This window comes from Epithele typhae (assembly GCF_022376455.1).
Source record: "Epithele typhae strain CBS 203.58 chromosome Unknown BXZ73scaffold_1, whole genome shotgun sequence".
Lineage (NCBI taxonomy): Eukaryota > Fungi > Basidiomycota > Agaricomycetes > Polyporales > Epitheliaceae > Epithele > Epithele typhae.
The window spans coordinates 320,355-341,022 of record NW_025954192.1 but is presented as its reverse complement, the minus strand read 5'-3'; the positions used below and the strand labels follow the sequence as shown (position 1 = coordinate 341,022).

General features: G+C 57.8%; 9 protein-coding genes across 9 annotated transcripts; 5 read left to right on the top strand and 4 right to left on the bottom strand.

The window, feature by feature from the left end:
• Window positions 1–8: 8 nt before the first annotated feature.
• Window positions 9–3,355, bottom strand: BXZ73DRAFT_86136 (uncharacterized protein; the record flags this gene model as incomplete). The annotated part of the gene is made up of 21 exons (XM_048024090.1): window positions 9–88; window positions 114–177; window positions 204–484; window positions 535–783; window positions 839–873; window positions 927–987; window positions 1,009–1,148; window positions 1,201–1,549; window positions 1,606–1,679; window positions 1,729–1,837; window positions 1,858–1,900; window positions 1,950–2,017; window positions 2,074–2,220; window positions 2,272–2,443; window positions 2,476–2,489; window positions 2,537–2,601; window positions 2,622–2,715; window positions 2,736–2,802; window positions 2,855–3,125; window positions 3,185–3,193; window positions 3,249–3,355. 21 exons carry the CDS (start codon window positions 3,353–3,355, stop codon window positions 9–11), a joined length of 2,499 nt encoding a protein of 832 aa, XP_047883613.1.
• Window positions 3,356–4,551: 1,196 nt separating this feature from the next.
• Window positions 4,552–6,438, top strand: BXZ73DRAFT_95406 (heterokaryon incompatibility protein-domain-containing protein; the record flags this gene model as incomplete). Its single annotated transcript, XM_048026772.1, has 1 exon — window positions 4,552–6,438. One exon carries the CDS (start codon window positions 4,552–4,554, stop codon window positions 6,436–6,438), a length of 1,887 nt encoding a protein of 628 aa, XP_047883612.1.
• Window positions 6,439–6,642: 204 nt separating this feature from the next.
• On the bottom strand, window positions 6,643–7,983 carry BXZ73DRAFT_86133 (WD40 repeat-like protein; the record flags this gene model as incomplete). Its single annotated transcript, XM_048024089.1, has 6 exons — window positions 6,643–6,880; window positions 6,944–7,302; window positions 7,359–7,472; window positions 7,531–7,632; window positions 7,689–7,854; window positions 7,898–7,983. The coding sequence occupies 6 exons, from the start codon at window positions 7,981–7,983 to the stop codon at window positions 6,643–6,645; spliced, it is 1,065 nt and encodes a 354-aa protein (XP_047883611.1).
• A 211-nt stretch (window positions 7,984–8,194) lies between these two features.
• Window positions 8,195–10,539, top strand: BXZ73DRAFT_95405 (glutamine synthetase/guanido kinase; the record flags this gene model as incomplete). The annotated part of the gene is made up of 14 exons (XM_048026771.1): window positions 8,195–8,300; window positions 8,353–8,361; window positions 8,420–8,448; window positions 8,499–8,560; window positions 8,616–8,880; window positions 8,936–8,951; window positions 9,005–9,064; window positions 9,124–9,222; window positions 9,272–9,426; window positions 9,473–9,489; window positions 9,539–9,713; window positions 9,779–10,072; window positions 10,283–10,448; window positions 10,514–10,539. 14 exons carry the CDS (start codon window positions 8,195–8,197, stop codon window positions 10,537–10,539), a joined length of 1,479 nt encoding a protein of 492 aa, XP_047883610.1.
• Window positions 10,540–10,741: 202 nt separating this feature from the next.
• BXZ73DRAFT_37246 (uncharacterized protein) lies at window positions 10,742–11,849 on the bottom strand (the record flags this gene model as incomplete). The annotated part of the gene is made up of 5 exons (XM_048017963.1): window positions 10,742–10,855; window positions 10,923–11,133; window positions 11,192–11,347; window positions 11,501–11,735; window positions 11,801–11,849. 5 exons carry the CDS (start codon window positions 11,847–11,849, stop codon window positions 10,742–10,744), a joined length of 765 nt encoding a protein of 254 aa, XP_047883609.1.
• A 1,924-nt stretch (window positions 11,850–13,773) lies between these two features.
• Window positions 13,774–15,658, top strand: BXZ73DRAFT_86130 (uncharacterized protein; the record flags this gene model as incomplete). The annotated part of the gene is made up of 3 exons (XM_048024088.1): window positions 13,774–13,916; window positions 13,973–14,003; window positions 14,060–15,658. 3 exons carry the CDS (start codon window positions 13,774–13,776, stop codon window positions 15,656–15,658), a joined length of 1,773 nt encoding a protein of 590 aa, XP_047883608.1.
• A 270-nt stretch (window positions 15,659–15,928) lies between these two features.
• Window positions 15,929–16,572, bottom strand: BXZ73DRAFT_95402 (ribosomal L27 protein-domain-containing protein; the record flags this gene model as incomplete). Its single annotated transcript, XM_048026770.1, has 4 exons — window positions 15,929–16,135; window positions 16,204–16,271; window positions 16,339–16,437; window positions 16,512–16,572. 4 exons carry the CDS (start codon window positions 16,570–16,572, stop codon window positions 15,929–15,931), a joined length of 435 nt encoding a protein of 144 aa, XP_047883607.1.
• A 230-nt stretch (window positions 16,573–16,802) lies between these two features.
• On the top strand, window positions 16,803–17,609 carry BXZ73DRAFT_37129 (S-phase kinase-associated protein 1A-like protein; the record flags this gene model as incomplete). The annotated part of the gene is made up of 6 exons (XM_048017947.1): window positions 16,803–16,893; window positions 16,963–17,024; window positions 17,089–17,276; window positions 17,345–17,447; window positions 17,509–17,529; window positions 17,589–17,609. The coding sequence occupies 6 exons, from the start codon at window positions 16,803–16,805 to the stop codon at window positions 17,607–17,609; spliced, it is 486 nt and encodes a 161-aa protein (XP_047883606.1).
• Window positions 17,610–18,002: 393 nt separating this feature from the next.
• BXZ73DRAFT_86127 (mRNA capping enzyme, catalytic domain-containing protein) lies at window positions 18,003–20,053 on the top strand (the record flags this gene model as incomplete). Its single annotated transcript, XM_048024087.1, has 10 exons — window positions 18,003–18,109; window positions 18,168–18,230; window positions 18,281–18,368; window positions 18,430–18,561; window positions 18,697–18,780; window positions 18,888–18,967; window positions 19,035–19,175; window positions 19,263–19,451; window positions 19,511–19,682; window positions 19,748–20,053. The coding sequence occupies 10 exons, from the start codon at window positions 18,003–18,005 to the stop codon at window positions 20,051–20,053; spliced, it is 1,362 nt and encodes a 453-aa protein (XP_047883605.1).
• Window positions 20,054–20,668: the final 615 nt, after the last annotated feature.

Here is a 20,668-nt window from a genome sequence, read left to right as displayed (position 1 = left end):
CATTGCATTTAGTCGGTGTATATTATATCGAGTATACATAATACTAATCGCACCACACCATACTCCACTCGTGATGTCGCGAAGTGGCCTATACAGTCGGAGACGAAGCCCACAACCCCCGCATACACAGCGCATCTGCCAACCCTTCTCCCAGGTCTGCCACGGGCTCATCCCGCCCTCAAACCCAGCTTGCGCTCCCCGACGACGTCCGAGCGACCTCCACAGCGCACGCACAGCACCGTCGCCACGCCGCGCCATGACATACCCTTACGCACGACATCCATGCTCTTGTCCTTCAACGGACCCGCGGGACGCTCCGAGACGGTTATTCGTGAAAGCCCGTCCGCAAGGTCGGACGGTTTGACGAAGAGCCGCGCACGGTCGATGGCCTTCGAGGTGACGATGCGGTCGACGGCGCTGCGCACGTGTGGCTTCAGCGAGGGCACTGGGCAGCAAGACGCCAGGCTCCGGCGAAGATCCTGCGCTGGATGGGAGTTAGCTTCTTTCGGCGCGGCTGGGAGCGCAGTTTCTTACCATCCAGCTTCTTGCAATCTTTGAGAATGTCATAAAGCAGTGGCCCAACGAGCTGGATGTCGATGCCAGACCCTCCTGTAGTATCCATCAACACGTCCTTCGCGATGTGGGAGCTCTCCCCTTTCGCGGGGAGCTTGGCGACTTGGTCGTGGAAACGCTTCACGTGCTCGAGAGCACTATGGAGGTGGGCGAGCGCGTATGGGTGGGTGAGGTGGAGGAAAATGGGACTGTCAAGAGTCGTAGCAGAACCTGAACATATTCGATGATCGGTGACTGTGGTAGAACGCCGCAAAAACACACTCACTGGCCGTGGAAGTGGGGAGCGTAGGTTCCGGCACTCTCCGACGAAGATACACTCTTTGAAGAGATTTTCAACCAACTCGATGATCCACCCCGTCATCCCAGCCAGCTGCCACACAGCATCTGCACAATCGCATGAGCCCGTGCCTGAACCTCAGGACTGACGCAACGCACCAAGATCGTAAATGTCGCCATCACGACAAGTCTCAAACGCGCTGCAACACGCAGAAAGGGAGGCAATCTCATAAGACACCTGCCAGCGGGCTGTGCACACGTCTTTCTCTGCACTTCTCTCTAGTCGCTTGGCCCTGGCGCTGAAGGCATCTGACGTCAGGCAAAATCGAGTATTAAGAATACCACTCGAACCTGTACACTTCCGCCGCGACACCTAGAAGCTCGGCTATCCACATGTCCGGCAAGCCGTTCGAGTGCCGCTCCATGGAGCTCAGCGTTTGAAATAGGGTGTCCACCGTTGCATCTGGTGGCAGAGTTGGCATTGCTAGAGCGTGGATGACGTCTGATGTCGAATATCGCGAACGAATGGCTGCGACAAGATGTCTTGATAGGTCTCCATGTAACTGCGAACTTGATGCTAGAGCCGAATCTCTAGATACTCGCCGCGGAAGGTTTTGAACAGCAAGATGAGAGCCGAGGAGAGGGGATGAAATACAACATATCAGTGTCTCGTTAGGGGAGAAGGCGACGCTGACGGGTACTGTAGATCATCGACGTTATTGCATGCTGTACACGAGCATGATCATATAAGCTTACCATCCACGGTACCAACCTGAACATGAGAATGAAGAGGTACACTTTCCCACATATCATGGGTGCTCAAATCTGGGCTAACGGAAAAATCAGTCACACCGCGCGAAACGTTGTTCTACTACTCACATTTGTAGTATCTCGATTGCACCCACGGTGACTTCGTTTGACTTTGATTTCTTATGGGGCAGGAGGCCGCCGACATCCAAGAAGCCTACAGCCAGGCCATTCCGAATCACTGATGGAACAAGAAAGCACGGACCTTGGTTTGACACAAGCGTTTATGTTCGCTCTTCAGAGACTGTACAACAAATCAATAATGAGAATACTTCACGCGGATAAACACGGACCCAACCGCTATTTTGAACAACACACTGGTAAGTGTAAGAAGCTAGCTCTACTTTGGGTGGGGATGTATCTTTGAGCGGCAAGGTGAGTATTTTCAGGACTCCAGAGAACAGTACGGGCACTTACAATCGCCAACGTCATAATATGTTGCTACGAGGGTGAGATTCGGCCTAGATTCGGGTTGTGATTGAGGAATTGGCGAACAGCAGAAAACCAAGTCTGCCAGTCGAGCGCCAGGATGTGCGATAGAGGTGAGTGGGCGAGTCATGACGGCTGTTCATATACGGGTGAATCACAATCTCTCAACCGTGAACCGACCATGACTGACGGGTAAAGTGGCTCTGTACTCGATGCGCACTTCACAGATAGAAATGGTTTGCTCCTCGCCCCATAGATCCCACTCTGGATAAGGAGAGCTCTCTGTTGGTGGTTGACTTATGTCCATACCTATACTGAGATCCATAACGCCCGAGTTGGGAAACAATTGATTCGAGTTCTGGAGGGTAGAAGATGTGACTGCATGGCGACCAAAATTGTGGGCTCTGCACAGATTAGCACGGGAAATGTTACGTGCATCGAGAATACTCACGTTGGTAACATAACCCGATGGCAGCCTTCACGCACACTTTGTCTCCACCTAGCTTACCGACCGAGCTGGGAATCTCGGTAGGTACTGGGGATGTGTAGGTTGAAGCAGGTTCGCGCGAAACTCTTTCGGTTTCCCTATCGGTGACAGGCTGTACACATGAAGGATGTGGCTTTCCGTGACTAGTAGTAGCATAACGGACGCCGCAACAACCGCAAGGGACCTTTCGGAGGGAGACGACTAGGAATATCTGCGTCGGACACAATCCACTGTACACTTCAGCGTAAGGCATAGATTTCTCACGAGAAGACAGAGCCATACCTCACGATGCGCAGATGTCCAGGCGGCACAGACGATACCGCTTCCGACGGGATACTCCCAGAACTCCCTAAGTTCCCACTTGTCCAACTGGGCTTCTTTTCGCCAGGCGCATCCAATACCGGGACATGATTTTCCGGGGAAGTATGCATACAGCCAGTCATCGGTGGAACAAAGGGACAGGATTGTTGCCGGTTCATAGTTGTTTGCGAATGCGACCTGGAGAAGTAATGGAGGGGGAGGGAGCACAAATTGGTGGGAGGAAGGGAAGTGTCTCCCAGAATGTATGGTTGAGTCTCATGTGGGGTGAATATCGCTGATGTTTTGCTCCACTGAACGGGTCTGAGGAAGGGCCATGTGGGTTACAAGCGAAGGTGTTGTGTACGGACAGACGAACCTTCGGGTGCCTTCTAAGGCGTGAGACAGATCCCACCATCCCAGTTGCCAGTGTACGCTATCCTTCGTCTTTCCCTTCGCTGCCAGGGGGATGCTTCGTTCATGCATGACTTAGCGTTCTCGCCGATTCGAGGAGTGGTGCGGGTATCAGCCACAGGTGTGACGGAGTAGTATGAACCTCTGTTGGGTACGACGCTTGCAGATGCACTCGTGTGTGCAGAAAATGGTGTTGCGTACGAAAGGGCGACGCGTAAATCTTGCGGCAGATGCGTGTAGACAGGGATGGGTCACTGTCCAGGTCAGACGGATGCACTCAGCCACAGCTTGCTCGACAAGACGCGTCGCGGGAACCGGGCGCGCTGCCAGACGCGCACATCACTGTCCGTAGGACCGTGCCCCCATTTGAGATCCTCACTCATCGTTCAGCCTCATGCTCCAGTCCGCAACAGCGATCAGGAAGTTGGAGGGAGTGCAGACCGACGTGCTCCTACAAGCGTTCTCGGACCGAATCGTCGTGCTTGTCACTCAGCTGGGCAAAGTCGGCAGCTTGGTGAGTTGAGCAGTCGCATAAACGAGACCACGATGGGCTGACAAGCTTCTCAGCTCCAAGCAACCATCCCTTCTACGATGCCTTTGCTGCCTCCTCCGCCTCCGGATCCATCGCAGCCCAACGTAGTCCCTCTCCCCGTCCCGCCCCCTCTCTGCAGATCGTTCCCTTGTTGGGCAGCGCACCATCAGAGCGCATTCATACGCTGCACTCTCTATATGCGTCGCAAATTGCCACTCTAGTATGGACCATGGAAGAGGCGAGCGTCATGGAGGCAGACAGGCGTGCGGTGATTGTTGGGGTCGCTTTGGCAAAAGTACCTGGAGCGACAACATCCGAGCTCACGGGACAAGACAGGGCGACTTTCTACGGGGTCATGGAAATGGTGAGAGAGTTGTTGATACAGAAGACAGCAGATAAATGTATGCGATCTCTGTTTGAAGGGCCGAATATACACTGATCATGCACGCTGTCAGAGAACGTCTACCGTTGTCAATGTACGATATCCCGCCGAATGTCACGCCTTTGCTGCTATTGAGCTCGTGGGAGGAGCTGCGCTCGTGATGCCGTATGCTTCCGACAGCAGGCCACCTTATCTCCGTCATCACAACAGCAGAGCGATCGCTTCTTCCTCTCTCCCACCACCCATCCTCAGGCTTTCGCTCTCAGCCTTCACATCCCCATCTCGATTGTATGTTCACCAGTTCGATATCTAGATGTTCTCACAATACTGAATTGTCTCCTGGGGTTCAGTTTTATGCGACTGCTTGATCTTTGGACAGGCCTATTTGTCTCGGTCGACCATCCTCAAGATGTGTCCTTTGCTATCCTCTCACACGTCTGGGACGGCAGCAACGAGCTTTCTTACGAGCAGCTCTCTCGGATCCAAACTGAAACCCTCGCCTTTTCAAAAGGGGATACGTCTCAGGATCAGATCATCGACAAGCTCCCCCCGAAAGTGAAAAACTTCTGCCTCTATGCCCGCAAGCAAGGCTACAAGTATGGATGGGCTGACATGTGCTGCATTGACAAGAGCAGCAGTGCCGAGCTTTCGGAGGCCATCAACTCCATGTACGAATGGTATCGGCAGGCCACCGTCTGTTACGCCTATCTCGCAGACGTTGATGACCACGGCTGTACCGATCCCTTATCCGTCGCTCGGGATCAGCTCGCCTCGAGTCGGTGGTTTACGCGAGGATGGACGCTTCAAGAACTCATAGCCCCGCGGGTTGTAGTTTTCCTTTCCAGGGGATGGCGCCTCCTTGGAACCAAGGACAGTCTTTCTCGCACAATCACACAAGTTACGGGGATCAGCCACGACATACTCTCCCATTCAGCACCCATCTCCAGCGCCACCGTTGCCTGCCGTATGTCCTGGGCTGCCTCTCGCCGGACCACCAGAGTTGAAGACGAAGCGTACTCACTCCTTGGCATCTTTGGAGTGCATATGCCTACTATTTACGGAGAAGGCCGTCATGCGTTCCTTAGGCTGCAGGAAGAGATTATGAAGCAAGTCCCAGACCAATCCATCTTTGCGTGGGGGCCACAGATGCGGTGGGAGGACGGGATCGACAAGATTGCCCCCCTTGTTCCCTCCCATTCCTCGTCGTCTACACACTCACCGGCACTTTTGGAAGGCAGTCTGCTTGCGATGTCCCCACGCGACTTCAAGGACGCGTCTGGAACTCATCCCCTTGCGGCTACAACACATCCCGACTTCCGAAACCTTCTCGGCAGAGACATCCCCCTTCCATCGTACTCAGTAACGCCATACGGCATTCACGCGACACTCCCTATCATCCCACTTAGTGTGTCGACGGATATCAGTCGTCCGCAGGTCCTACTCGTTGTGCTCGCTACCGCGGATACAGGCGCCCCGCCGAACAAGCTCTTCGCGTTGCTTTTAACGAAGCAAGCCAGCTCCCTGAGCGCGGTCTTCCTAGCCGGCGGTGTCTTCTCTGACCCAAAGTCCGGTGGCACGACGTCGCGAAAACGGATCGTGCTCGTGTCACCGACAATGATGACCCGCCTGAGAGCATCGATTACGCTCAAAGAACTCCACGTCTTCCATCGGCCCGCCAACATCCATGATCTTTCTCCACATACACGTCAGCTCTCACTTCCTTGCGTCACGACCAACCGTACCGACCCCAGTGTAGCTGTTGCACCCTGGTGCCTTCAGCTACTTACCGCCCAAGGATTCTCCGTCTCCACACCGCATGGCTCGAATGGAGTTGAGGGCGATAACATCCTTGCGTATAATACCTTCGTCCTCATCCGTTCCGATATCTCCGTCCAGGTCGCCATCGGCCATTGCGTTAGCGCGGAGCCCCACTGCCACCCTACGATTGCGACCGCACAGACGAACGAGCGTTCCACGCGGATCTCTGTGACCTACTGTTCCGTATCGCAGTCGGAAGAGTCGACCGGCAGCAAGTCTGAAATCAAATTCTCCCCTCATGTCCATGAATTCTCTCGCCGGTCCCTCACGACGTCCTCCGAATCCTTCAGCTTCCCCTCTCTCGTTCTAATGCTTTCGCTTCGGAAGGGCGGTGATCGTGACAGCAATGGACTCGATCATATCGTTGTGGATATTGAAGTGGTGGACGACCCAGCAGAAATAGGCAGTGGTGGTAGCGCATAGTGGTCAGGTATCTGCAGGCACCGGGTATGACCAGACTAGAACTTGTGTTAATACAAAATCTCGGTCTCGAAAAATTCCACTGGGTGATAAAGCCCTTCCGCCGGCATGTCCTTGACGGTGATTGGACTGTCCACCTGCAAGTGGTAATCCCATGCCTTCGAAGGTAACTCTGTTCCATGTCTAGCTCGCATAGTACTCCGCGAACTACACCGTGGGCGAGATCTCCCAGACTTCCACAAACCCCTTGCCTCCTTTACCAAATCCTCCTACAGCAACGGACGAGCCATTTGCAGTCATGGCGTTCACCTTTTCGAGAGAACGACATGTTCGTTCTCGGGATTTTGCAACTGACAGGGTATCTTCTGCGTCCCGGGACACAACATATTCTGTGATAGTGCCGAGCAAAGTGCAGGTGATCAGACGATCGGCCTGCACAAATGCTCTGAAAGATCGCCCGTATCAGCATAGTGAACGCCAACCTCCAGACAGTTATGAAGACACGTACGTCGCAACGACGGGCCCTTCAGCGACCTGTAGCCACGAACCTGCGTCAGTCTTGAGTCCCTCCCATTTGCGTGTTCGTTTCTTCTTCGCTGCACCTGGTCTCTTCTCGCCTCCACTTCCGATCCAGACGCGGCCGTCCGCTGTGCTTGCAGCTAAAAGCCCCGAAGGACTGACCGAGAGCGAGAGAACAAAGGGCGGTGAAAGTGAGACACTTTGACCAGGTGTTGGTGGCACAGACGCGATGTCGAATCGTGAGAGAATGATCCCTTGTGCGACGTCAAAGTGAAGCACAGCGGAGTCGTATCCCCCACTGACAAGCTCGCTGGGCCGATCAGGGATAAATCTGGCAGACCCGCATACCTGTGAGGGCGAGAGTACTTGAGTCGGGTGATGCACTCGAGCAGAAGGCAGCATACATTTGTGTGTCGTGTCTTCATGCGCGAGATCGATTTGTTTGAGATGTCGACAATCCCGACCGCGCCGGAATCGGAGCTAAAGGCGAGGGTTTTCCCGTTGTCACTGAGAGTCAGCTGGCTATTCGGAGGAGGATAAGTTGGAGAGGCCACCACTGTGATGCGAAAGGCGTGCCTCGTTCAGAAGATCGTCATCGTCTTCTCCGATGAAAATCTCAGCTATCGCATCATCTTTACTCAGGATCATTTTCTGGGACTCTGTCGGCAGGCAAAACACCTAAGAAAGATCAGCCCAACTCTGAGAGGGAGAAGATCGCTGAGGGCGTGACGTACGTTGCGCCCTGAAGCTACCCATGCTGTCTCCGGCTCATTTCTGTGCTGGCTGTGTATCGAAATGGATGATATCTCATCTCCCAGAGACTTGATCGCTTTCACTACTTTTGTTGACGGCAGATTATACCACCGGAGGCACCCATCGTCTAGAACTTCTGTCAGGACGCTTGGCGCACTCACTGGGGAGAAGGGCGTTCACCAGAGCCTACGTAGAGCGTCCCCCTGGCCCGAAAGCGAGGGCGGAGACGGGGGACGGGATAGCAAGCGACGCGTCTGGGACGGCGGTGGCGGACATGAGATCTTGAGAGAGAGAGAGAGTAAAGCCGGGCCGGCGGGCAGTGGTGGGCGCATCGAAGCGAGTGGTAAGTAATCGCGATCCGGCGCTTGAACGGGCGCCTGGATGAATACTCCAGGACAAGCGGGGGCATAGTCAGGTTCGCCGTTATCTCTTCGACTCGGACGACCACCATCTCACAAGTGCTCAGGGAACATACGGAACCGCAGGCATGCCGGGAGAGAACCTTGTAGGCGTCACCCCGACGTCGATTGCGCCGAAATCCATCGCGGACTTGGAAGCGCTGCTCAAGGACGATATCAAGGTCAAAGTCGCAGGTCGGTCGCAACTGCGGATTTGACACATCGATCGTTGCTCACAATGGACCAGGGATCGATGGTCAGTTGCTTGGTGGCCCCTCGCTCACGCCACGCTAGAGACTGACTTCTGACGTCAGTCGACGGCGTGTTGAGGGGCAAGTACATGGTAATGTGCTCTCGTTGTCACAGGCTCGGCATACATTAATCCCTCATCAGTCCAAAGAGAAGTTCCTGAGCGCGGCGAGCTCGGATGGATTTGGCTTCTGCAGTGTCATTTTGTGCGTTTCTAGTCGCTCTCGGACCCATAGGCTAACTCACTCCAAATACTCGCAGCGGATGGGACATGCACGATGCCGTCTATTCCAGGGAGTTGCTGATATCGAACCGGGCGAATGGCTACCGTGATTTGATTGCCTCCATTGACCTTGCCACCTACCGGCGTATCCCGTGGGAGGGCAACGTTCCTTTCTTCCTTGTCTCCTTCTACGATTCAGAGACAAAGGAAGCCATTTGTGCCGACCCCCGAGGCGTGCTCCGCGCCGTTGTGTCAAGGGCACAACAGAAGGGGTGGAGATGTCTCGCAGGCTGCGAGTATGAGGTAATTTCCTTGGTGGTCTCTCCTCATTATCGGCTTAACGTTTTATGCATTCCAGTATTTCCAATTCAAAGGTACGTAGCATGAGGACACAGGGGTCATGAATGTTAACGATGAGTCGTGACAGAGACTCCTGAGTCCTTGGCTCAGAAGAATTTCTCTAACATTCAGCCTCTCACTCCCGGCAGTATGTAAACATTCATTCGGCGCGCTTGCCGCAGGAATTGACATTGACCTCTTTTGAAGTGCATGGGTATTCTCTTCTGCGTACACAAATCAACAGCGACTACTTTAACGACATCTTTGATGAGAGCCTCAAATTTGAGGTTCCACTAGAAGGCCATCGTACGTCTTTCCTTGTGCTGGGACAGTCTCACCTCTGAAACCCCGACAGACACGGAAACCGGGCCCGGGGTCTACGAGACGGCACTGGCCTATACAGATGCCCTCCGTATGGCAGATAATGCAATTCTCTTCAAATTCCTCGCCAAGAGTATTGGCATGAAGCGCGGGGTAGTCCCGAGTTTCATGGCCAAACCATGGGGAAATGTGAGTGTCTTGTGATCCCGCAGATTTCTCGTTCTGACAAGATCAGCTTCCTGGATGCAGCGGGTACGTCAAGAACCGACCAAACAGGTTACAGCTTGCTCACCCTTTTTAGTCACATCCACGTCTCTCTGCGTGACTCCAATGGCAAGAGCTTGTTCGCGGTGTCAGAGGCCGAACTCAAGACTGGTCGCGAGAGTGCCCAATACAGCGACACCAAGTTCGTCAGCCAAGAGTGCGAATGGTTCCTCGCCGGTGTCCTCGCCGGCCTTCCCGACATCATGCCCACGGTACGCCCCCAACTTTCTTTCCGCCATTCTAGCCCCCGCACTCACATCCCCCCCTTCCTTCCCAGCTCGTCCCCACGATCAATGGCTACAAACGCCTCGTCGGAGGCGAGGCCTTCTGGGCGCCGAACGCGGTCACCTACGGCTACGACTCTCGCGCGGCCTCGGTGCGCATCATCGCCCCGCCCTCCGTCCCGCCCGCGGCGACGCGCCTCGAGGTGCGCGTTCCGGGCGCGGACATGAACCCGTACTTTGCGATCAGCGCGATCTTCGCTCTCGGCATGCGCGGCATCGAGAAGAAGTTGTCCCTCCCCGGGCCTCCGGTTTCGCAGCTCACGCTCGAGGACAAGAAGGCGGGCAAGGTGCGTCGTGCGCTCTCTCCTGTGGCGTTCCGAGGTGCAGAGCGGGCAGGAGGGCGTCAGGATCTTGCACGCCCCAGATGCGCGACTGTGGTCGGCACACACGTGTAGGCCACACGGCCAGGCCTTCTTGAACCACACTCCCCTCTTGATGGGCCGCGTGCCCGACCCATGGCGCACTTGCGAACTCATTGCTGACGCGGAGTCCCACAGGTCAAGATGCTACCCACTTCGCTCGAGGCCGCGACCGCGCGGATGATGGCCGCCGAGAGCATCGCGCGCGAGGACGCTGTCTTCGGGCCCGCGTTCGTCGAGCACTTTGGCGGCACGCGCGAGCACGAGGTCAAGCTTTGGAACGAGGCCGTGACGAACTGGGAAGGTGCGCAGCGCTTTCACTCGCTCTGTCGATCGTCCATTGATCCTGTCCCCTGCGCACCGGTACAGTTGAGAGGTACCTGGAACTTGCGTAAAGACGGCCTCATCAACGAACCCAATCGGGCACACGAAGCTAGACGTCGGGCACATCGAGGGGTGGGTTGCTGACGAAGGTATCGGAGATGAACGGGGGGAAGAGGTCGAATAGAAACTCCAGATTTGTGCGAATCGATAACCTGTACAACACGCGGTCGCGGGGCACTACGAATACACGGCATACACCTCGAACGACCTCGTCTAAACTGCGGTGGCTGCTGCCACCTCTGGCTGTGCAGCCTCCGCGGTAGCTGTGGTCGTAGCAGGTTCCGAGGGCCGATTCTTGTGCAACCATGCAAGGAAGTGAGTCACATCCTGCCAGAAGCAGATTACCAATTAGCAGTGCCCGATGTTGGCGGAGATTAGGAACTGGTCCACCCACATGAGAGATCGTGCTCGCCATGGATGAGTCGGCGACGAACTGGGGTATGTTGCCGCCTGGGGTGCTGGACGTGGCCATCCGCCATTCGACCTTGCCGTTATCGAGCTCCTGGAGGCATTCGACGCTCACGTAACGGCCCTTGACACCTTTCTCTTCCACCTTGGCGAATTCCTCTTCGCCCGTAACGTCAACTGGAATGGATACAATGATGCTGCTCCGGGCCAGTTAGTGACTGGACATCACGCGATAAGGCGGGACGGATCACGAACCCCGTCCTGGGGGACGATTCGCTGAGCCAGGTCGTCTGCACCACGGTGAACACGCGCGGAGAGACCGGGGGCGGGAATTGGTAGAAGAGCGTCCAGACTTGCTGGGTAGGGGAGATCTGCTTCACCAATTTGACTTTCTTGATGTCCGGGATGAATCTATGCCATGCCAGGAAAGCGTCAGTACTCGCAATCGCCCGTGTGCACGTTCGAGACCAGGACAAAGCGAGGGTGGTTCGGGGCTATGCGTGAACGCATGTAGTATGTATGCGGCCGCACGAGCTCTACGCGGGGAGCAATCAAGCGACGTACTGCATCTCGTTCTCCGCCTTGTCCTGGCCGAGCTTGCTCCAGAATTCGTCGAAGGTCGCATCCTCCTTGCTGTGCTCGCTCACTCGCGCGTACCAGGCGGTGCCGTCCTTTGGCCCCTTGGGGCGGTGGAAGGTTTTTACCGTATTCTTCTGGTAGCTCTTGCCCTGCTTCCAGGTCGCAGTTGAGTCGATAAGTTCGCGACCAGCCTTGATGATCGCGCTCTCGGCGGGAATGGCTGCAAGTCTGGTTTGAGTCGCCGACGGTATGCGCAGTAGCAAACAGCACGAAATGCATGCATACCCGAGACCTTGAGGGGAGTGATTGACAAGTACAAGTCTTCGCCAGACATTTCCGGTCAGTGTATCGTTCGTCCGGTCCGCGCAAGGGTTGGCGATGCAAGGGGGCGGTGTGCAGAGGCTGCGTCAGTGCGGTGAGAGCGATCGAGACGGTAACCGCGGCCGGCGTGGATCCCGAAGGCGTGCGAGCGGGGAGGAACACATGGAGGGTTATTCTTGCCCGTCACGATGGCCGCGCGGGGTCGTGATCAGGAAGAGTAGTGCAGTGGCTGAGCGCTGCCGGGCAAGGCAGGCGGACTTGCACCGCGGAGGGGTCGGAGGCCAATTCGAGCAGCATCGATGGCATCATCGCCCCGGGCTCTCCATGGCTGGCTGGGTCAAGCTCAGCTCGGGTCTTGCTTGTTCTCTGCGCTCACTCTCTCCCTCGGCCTCCGTCGCGCGCCGCCTGCAACGGTCCATTGTTTCGCTCGGGATCTATATCTATAAAGAAGGGAGCGGTGGTGTTAGTAAGCCGCGTACGTCGCTTGCAGCGATACGCGAATTTAGCGAAGTTGCCGAAATAAGCGACTCTAACCGAGGTTTTGCCATGTGGCTTCCACGTGCGCCGGCCGGCCGAGCCTGCGAGGCTGGCGCCTTTGTGTGGCCGAGCTTGCGAGGCCGCCCCAGGTCGGGACTGTCTTTCGGCCGAGTTTACGAGGTCGATGCGCGAGGCGATGATACCATTTTTTTTTTTACAGCTGGCTCAATTTTCGTGCACGAGCGCAAGTGGGGCCGTGTTCAATTTCGGAGTGGGCCACAGTGCGTAGCGCCCTCGCGCATCACCGTGCAAAGTACAGTGTGAGTCCGAGCGCACCGCCGCGAGCACCGCGCGCGCGTGACGATATCTCTGCGTGCACTGCAGACTCCCCGCGCGCGAGCCTCGCGAGGTACGGCAATAGCACGGCATCGTATCGTGGAATGGCCACTGCACCCGGTGCAAGGTCCTGTTTGGACATGAGTCCTCGCGCGCACGCAAAATGCACACGGGTGTTCTGCGGTGCATACAGAGATGTCACCACACGCGTGCGGTGCTCGCGGCGGTGTGTTCGGACTCGCGCTGCACGTCGCGCGGTGGTGCACGAGGGCGCTAATCACTGTCACCCGCTCGCGCTCCTGCCAGTGCGCGAAACTGGCTTATAATCGATATTGGACCAGCTATACGAGGCCGACCCCCCGCGACGCTTCCCTTCTCGCACGGGGGCGCGCACCAGCCGGCGCTACATTGCACTCCTACCACACGGCGCGTGGGCATGCATTAGAGTGTAACTGAATGGGGTGGGCGCATGCCCTGCGGAACTGACTACATACTATGCCTCCCCCAGAAGCGGCGGGGGTACCGCCGTTCCGCAAATATATCTCCCCCCTCTCCCCCGTTTGCCTTCCTACTCTGCACATGGGTGCCGAATCCACATGCCCTCCTATGTACCAAATTTCACGAAGAGCGGACGAGTAGGGAAAAATTGCGCAAGGATCCAATACTGGCGCACCCCCAGAAACAGCGGTTTGGCGCTGGCTCGGGTTACGCCCGGGTCACATAACACCCCACTATCCCGACAGGGTATAAAATTCTGAAATACCTGGCCGATATCACGTTATATAAGAGGGCCAAAGGCCCGCACGCGCCGTGGCAACGCCACGGGTGAGCACTAGTAATCCTCGTGCCAAGCTGCGCCTCGCGCATTGCCGGACCCAAATACCCCGCAATGGCAAGTCATGGCAGACGCCTCCCCGGGCAGGCTACGCTGCCTGTGCGGGGCGGTTCGCGCAGGGCCTGACGTATCAGAAGCAGGCGCGGCCTCCAGCCCACTCGACTCGACCGACTTTGCGCGATTGACTCCAGCTCCCACCGACCTGGGCTCGACATATTAGGTCCTCGGCTGCGCGCCAATCCGCCCTTCCTCCTTCCATCCGGTGTCCCCGCTCGACGAGCACCACCCCATGGCTGCCGCCCTCGCCACTCTCCCGCCTATCGTCCCCGCACCGGCCCAGTCCACCAACGAGCAGCAGAGCTTGGCCCGCCTCACCCTCAACCACATCCTCTCCCCGGAACTTTGGGACCTACCAGAATGGAATGGCCCGCAGTGAGTCAACTCCCCGATTCCCTACTTCCACCGCGTTAACCCCGTGCGCCGCGTAGTGTCGAGGACCCTCACAATGTCGCCGAAAAGGTCGGTCTCATGTCTTTTCCGTCCTCGTGTAGCCAGTACCCATCCGTCTACCCCAGATTGAGAGCATAGACACCTCCGTCGCGCTCCTCAAGCGTTACCGCAACTCCCTCCGCCCCGTCCACAGACTCTCGCCGGATATTATGGCGCTCGTGTTCATCGAGATGACCACCGACTACGACAGTCCCCTCCACGGTTCCTTCGGCTCCTGCTCATGGTCGTACATCGCCCATGTATGCTACCGGTGGCGCGCAATCGCCCTCGCGTGCTCCACCCTCTGGACGCAGCTCAGCACCCGATATTCGGACGCCGCCCTCACATGCCTCGAGCGTTCTGTGGACGCACCTCTCTCGTTCGTTATCGACTCTCGAGCTTCCGTGGACAACGCAAAAGACCTCGTCGACCGCGTTTTGCCCCACATGCACAGGATGCGCCAGCTATACATTCCCTGGACGCTCCTCCATGACGATGCTGGAAACGTTTCCCAACTCGTGTCTGGCCTCATCGACGCCTCGGCACCCCTGCTCGAAGTGTTCCATCTTTACCAAGTCCGCAATGATGGCAAATGTTTCGCCCTTCCCCCCATATTCGGAGGCCAAACGCCTCGCTTAACCCATCTGAAGCTCGTTTACTCGTTCCCTCAAATGGAGTCGGTGTCGTTATCCAACCTGAAGGAGCTATATATCAAGGGCAGGAAACGGGATTTGATCACCATGGAGCTCGCCCGGCTTCTGGACATGCTGGCTTCTTGCCCTGTGCTTGAAGTCTTCGTCACACTGAAAGCACGCTTCGTAATCAACGAGCCGCTCGAGGAGGAGGGCGAGACCCCTCGCCAGATTCGACTGGACAACCTCCGACGAATCGACATCGCGCGCTGCTCAGCCGGGGTTGTCACCGATCTCCTCAGTCGTCTCATCATTCCCAATTGCCAGTTACGCATGAGCGTGTGGCTGGAGCGCGGTAGCGACTTCCGGTTCGTCTTCGGGGTCCCCCTCGAGCTCAGCGACGAACATCCACTCCGGGACATCCGCAAGCTGCACGTCAACTACCGCTCCAGCATCGGCGCCCTCACGCTCGAAGGCAACACGGGTGCGCATCCCTTCCACCTCTCGGCCACGATCCCGAACGGGTCCGACATTGGGGACATGCCGACAGTCTCCGGCCAGCTGCTTCTTTGGGTCGCCAAGACGCTAGACCTCGGTCTCCTCGAGGAGTTTGTGATTGCGGAGTCGCAGTACTACCACCCACACATCGGCTTTTCGCGCGAGGTCTGGCTCCAAGTCCTTTCGCGCATGCCGCTCCTCCGCACACTCCACATCCGCCTGCAGAGCATCACCGACTCAGGCTTCTGCCGCGCCATCCTCTCCGCGCTCAACACCTCGGACGAGATCACGGGCAAGTTGATGTGCCCGCTGCTCGAGCAGATCATCCTCGTCGACGACAAGACGTGGTCGTCGCTTCAGTGGTGGAAGTTCGCGCAGGCGCGCAAGGCGCAAGGCCACGGGCTCAAGCGACTTTCGCTGTGCCTCCCCCACTACGAGAACGTGGAGGACATGGCGGACACGGATCTCACGGAACTACGCGAAGTGGTCGAGATCGTCGACCTGGACCCGCAGGAACCACAGTCCCCCGTGTTTGCCAGTACTGTAAATTGGTGAGCAGTGTCACATACGTTGTCTCGGGAAACTTGCTGTGTAAATAATGTAATTCTACCCCTGCTGTACATGACCCGTACGTGCGGCTCATTTTGTATACCTACTAGAAGTCCACAGTATCACAGTGCTTCGCTCATCCATACCACTCAGTCATGCATCCTTGATTCCGCAATTACGATTTCTTAAGTAGTGAGATGTACGATACATGGGCCCCGCGGATGATTGACATCTCTCCAGCATTGACCCAGGGTGATGTGTTGTGGCCAAGCAACGTCATGACCGCGATGCATTCAAAGCATTGAGGTCCACGAATCCAAAGTGGCGACTGCGGCCGTATGTTGTCTCGTCGCGAGGGAGCTTCTCCGCCTTGTTCGTCACAACACCGATATATTTGGTGTCTTTCCTTGAGCCAGGGACGCGGTAGAAACGCACAAAGCCGGGCACAGTGGCATAGAGCGTGTGGTCCCGGCCCATCTTCACCTGTGCATGAACGTGATACGATGAGACTGCGGACGTGCATAGACCGAGACGAGATGACAAGGACGTACATGTTGACCTGCGTGGAACGTCGTTCCACGTTGTCGGACGAGGATGTTTCCGGGGACGACATACTCCTCTGCGCGCATCTGTGAGACACGCACGGGGGAGGGGACGCGGGAGGGACGCGGCCGAACGTCACGCACCAGAGAACTTTTTCACACCGAGCCGTTTTCCGGGAGACCCGCCGTGGTTGGAGACAGTGCCTCCCGCGTGCTTCGTGGCCGTACGGACAGAGCCCAAGCCTGTGCGGTGGGCGGGAGCGTGAGGCGAAAGCTCGCGACGTGGCCGGGGCATTGCAGTGCGTGGCGGAGCTCACCTGCGGGCCTGAACGGGTTGCGAAGGGCATCAGCACAACGCCACAACGCCTGGAAAGACATGGCCGAGGACGGTGATGGGGAGTCAGAAAGACAAGGAGGGGGAGCAGGAGGCGGCACAAGCGACGGCGCGTTGTGCCACAAGAGCGCGCGTAGGTGTCGGGCACGCGCCGGCTGATATAAGCACAGTTAAAGGCTAAGACGGACGGCACCCACTGCGCCTTCCGCGTTAACCTTCATCATCTCCCCATCGACCCCCTTGTCCCTAGACCCCTCTCGCTCCACAACTCACCATGGTTCTCCTCGTCACCTCTGATAATGAGCAGTTCGTTGTCGACAAGGAGGTCGCTGAGCGCAGCGTCCTCATCAAGAACATGCTCGAGGGTGTGTGCGCCGTTGCGATCGCGCTCGTCGTTGCCACTCATCCCCCCTGCCTCCTTTTTCTACCCACAGACGTCGGTGAGAGCGACCAGCCCATCCCGCTCCCTAACGTCTCCTCCAGCGTCCTGAAGAAGGTGCGTGGCGGCGATGTTGGGGCCTAGAGCGCATTTTGACTATCGTTTTGGCGCGCGCCACTAGGTGCTCGAGTACTGCGAGCACCACCGGGGCGAGCCCCTCCCCGCTGCGGACGCTGAGCAGAGCCAGGATGAGACGCGCAAGCGCACGACCGACATCAGCGAGTGGGACCAGAAGTTCATTACGGTCGACCAGGAGATGCTCTTCGAGATCATCCTCGCCGCGAACTACCTGGATATCAAGCCCCTCCTGTGAGTACCGGAATCGATGCATGGATCCTCGGCGTGGTATGCATGAGGCTGATATATGCGCGCTCCAGCGATGTCGGCTGCAAGACGGTCGCGAACATGATTAAGGGCAAGACTCCTGAGGAGATCCGGAAGCTCTTCAACATCGTAAACGACTTCACGCCTGAGGAGGAGGTGCGTACACCCCATTGGCTCGCTATCGAGTCCGATATCTGACCATATCTGTGTGCTCTAGGCTCAAATCAAGAAGGAAAACGTGAGTAAATTCGCCGCATGTCACAGATGCGAAGCTGACCAGGATACTGTGCCTGTTAGGAATGGGCGGAGGACCGGTAATTGCGCGTGCATGCCCCCTGCATTGTCATTCTGTGTTGCAACTTGCGCTGTATTGTACATGTCCCCCTGCCCCTGTCTTGTACATTATGACGAAGAAAAGCATGTCTACCCCTTCGCCCCCTACGGACGATGAGGCTTTCTTTCTGCCTCTCATTCTCTGCGCGTGCGATAAGCGTCATGGCCTGAGAAATCGGGGCAGACGATGAGATGCCCCGTTCTTCGCGGCTGCGCCCTCGGCAACTGCTCGGTGCCGTCACGATGATGCGTGACGTGTCCTCGCACTCGGGATCACGTGCGCACAGTCACAGCGTGTGCATGCTTGCGCCTCCTGCTAACTCTGGTCAACTCTCTCTTCCTCCCGTCGCTCGCCACTCGTCCTCGCCTTCTCCCTGCATGCCTCGAATACCAGATCTGCCGGGAAACCTCATCCCTCCGCACTCCGAACAAGAGCGATGGCTGAAGCGGCACGTCGCCGCCCTCTGCCATTTGGAACACGAACGGTGTGTGGCGCTCCTCTCATTTCCCAATAACGACCCACAAATCGCCGCTCGCGTCTAGGTTCCCTGGGAGCCAACCCGTCAGCTTTGCAGCCAAGGACTTGGACAGACTGGAGGAGAAAGAGTGCGTCCCCTTCGTGCGCGGCCATGTGCAGTAATTCACGCCGTGCTCAGCTTCTGGGTGGCGGAGAAGTCGGACGGCGTCCGCGTCCTGCTCCTCGTTTGTCCCAATCCGTTCGACGGCGAGCAAACCGTGTACTTGGTGAGTGCTTCCCACTTGTGCGCGAGGCGCGCCCGTCCTCAACTTGCACGCGCGCGCCCAGATCGACCGCCACAACAGCTATCGGCAGCTCGAAGGGCTCTACTTTCCCCACCACGAGAACCCGGCGCAACAGCTGCGCAACACGCTGGTGGACGGCGAGCTTGTCATCGACGTAGACCCACATTCTCAGCACGTTTGTGAATTCGTCTTCGCCCGCCGCCACCCTCGCGCTGACTTAGTTTGTTCGCTTCGCCTTCGCCCCCTTCGCATCGTTCCGCTGCGTGTCGTCAATGCTCGCGCATTTTACGCCTCGGCTTTTCGTGCACAGGAGAAGTTGCGCTATCTGGCGTTCGACTGCCTCATCGTCGACAACCAGTACGTCATGGACAAGAACCTTGAAAGTCGTTATGGGGTGAGTGTCTCGTTGCGTCGCGCCGCGCGGGCGGAGCCCCGTGTCCCGCGTTCGCGCACGGCGCGTCCGAGCCCCCAGGAAAGCCTGCTGACGCGTGCGTCGTGTAGCGGCTCCGGTCGTGGATGTACAAGCCATACCAGCAAATGATGCGCGACCACCCGCGCATGGCTCAATCACAGCCCTTCGAGTACGTCTTCATCCTTTGTTCGCACACTCCTCCTCGCGCCTTACCGCGCGCCCATACGGCCGTTTAGGTTCAAGGTCAAGGACGTCCGAAACTCGTACAGCGTCGAGGGCGTGTTCAACATCGACATCCCCGCGCTCCAGCACGGGAACGACGGCCTCATCTTCACCTGCGTCAGCACCACCTACGCGCCCGGAACGGACCCAAACATGTGCGTCTGGCGTGCTTGTCGCGCTTGTCCGTGTGCGGTTAAGCAGCGAGCGACGTAGAGTCTGACGCCGCGCCCTGTCCTTTGCAGCCTTAAATGGAAACCACCGTCAGAGAACTCTATTGACTTCAAGCTAGTGCTGAGGTTTCCGCCGGCACCAGGAAAACCAAAGACGCCTGACTTCCAGACGAAACCGGTGTTTGAGCTGCACGTGTGGTGTGGCGACGTCCGGTATGAGCCATATGACGTGATGCATGTTGAAGATGAGGAATGGGAAAGGTGAGTTAGCGTGCCCCGCCTGTACTCGCAGCATGTTGAATGCGCATATAACGTCACAGCATGAAGTTGTCGAACAAGCAGCTCGACGAGCAAATCGTGGAGGTTCATTGGGACATCGAAGGCGAAGTCTGGCGCATGATGCGCTTCCGCAACGACAAGCCGCACGGAAACCACAAGTCCGTCGTGGACAACATCATCAAGAGTATCGCGGACGGCGTCGAGAAGGATGTGGTGCGCCCCTTGGTCCTCTTGCGTCTGCTCTCAGATCGCTGACCCCCCTCTCCGCGCACTTGCAGCTCCTCCTACGCTCCCAGGCAATCCGCAACAACTGGAAGCTGCGGCACGGCGAACCCACCGGCGGCCGTCCCCCACCCAATTCCCTTCCACAAAAACCGGTCACCAGGCCGCCCCTCCCCACACCCACCGCCCACCTGCCCACGCCCCCGCCCCCGCCCCCGCCACACGTGCAGCACCAACCCCCGCCGCAGTCGCACGCGGACGCGCCGCCCGCCCCCGCCGTCGCGCCGCGCTACGCACGCCTCGCGCCCTCCCCGTGGAGCAAAGTGACGGGCCCGTCCATGATCGGGGGCATGTACCGCTGAGGTCCCCCGCGCCCGAGACGAGGGCCGAGGTAGTCAGGACGACTGTCTTGAGAGCATTTGGCGGGTAGGACGGGCCGGCGCGGCTCTGACGATCACCTGCGCTCCCGCCGTCTGTGGCCGACGTCTTGCGCGACGTCTCGTCGGCCCGGGCGGCGGCAGCGTGCTGGGGCGCGCGCCGAGGACGGGGACGGGGACTGGGACGGGTGCGTGTGCGCGGGGCGGCGGGCCGTTGGGCGAGAGTGGCGGACGGACGGGGCCGTCGGTCGAGGACCGTTCGAAGACGAGACGTACGCGTACGGGCAGAAGGACGGAAGCTGGGCGAATCTGGAGTTCACCTTCTAGCTCGGAGGAAGCGGACGTTCGACGGCGCGAAGGCCGCTGTCCGAGTTCCGCTTGGCCGGCGCACCGCGTCCGACAGTGGACACGTCCTGGCACCGGCAAGCACGCGAGACACCCGCACGGACCGACGGGCTCGAACCGCACGTCCGTCGTGACGCGCGCACAGACCCGACTCACTCGGGAAGAAGACGAGGGACCAGCCTAGAGACCAGCCACCGTACGTCGATGCACCTCGGCCGAGCAGGGATGGTACAAGACCGACAACAGGTCGATCGG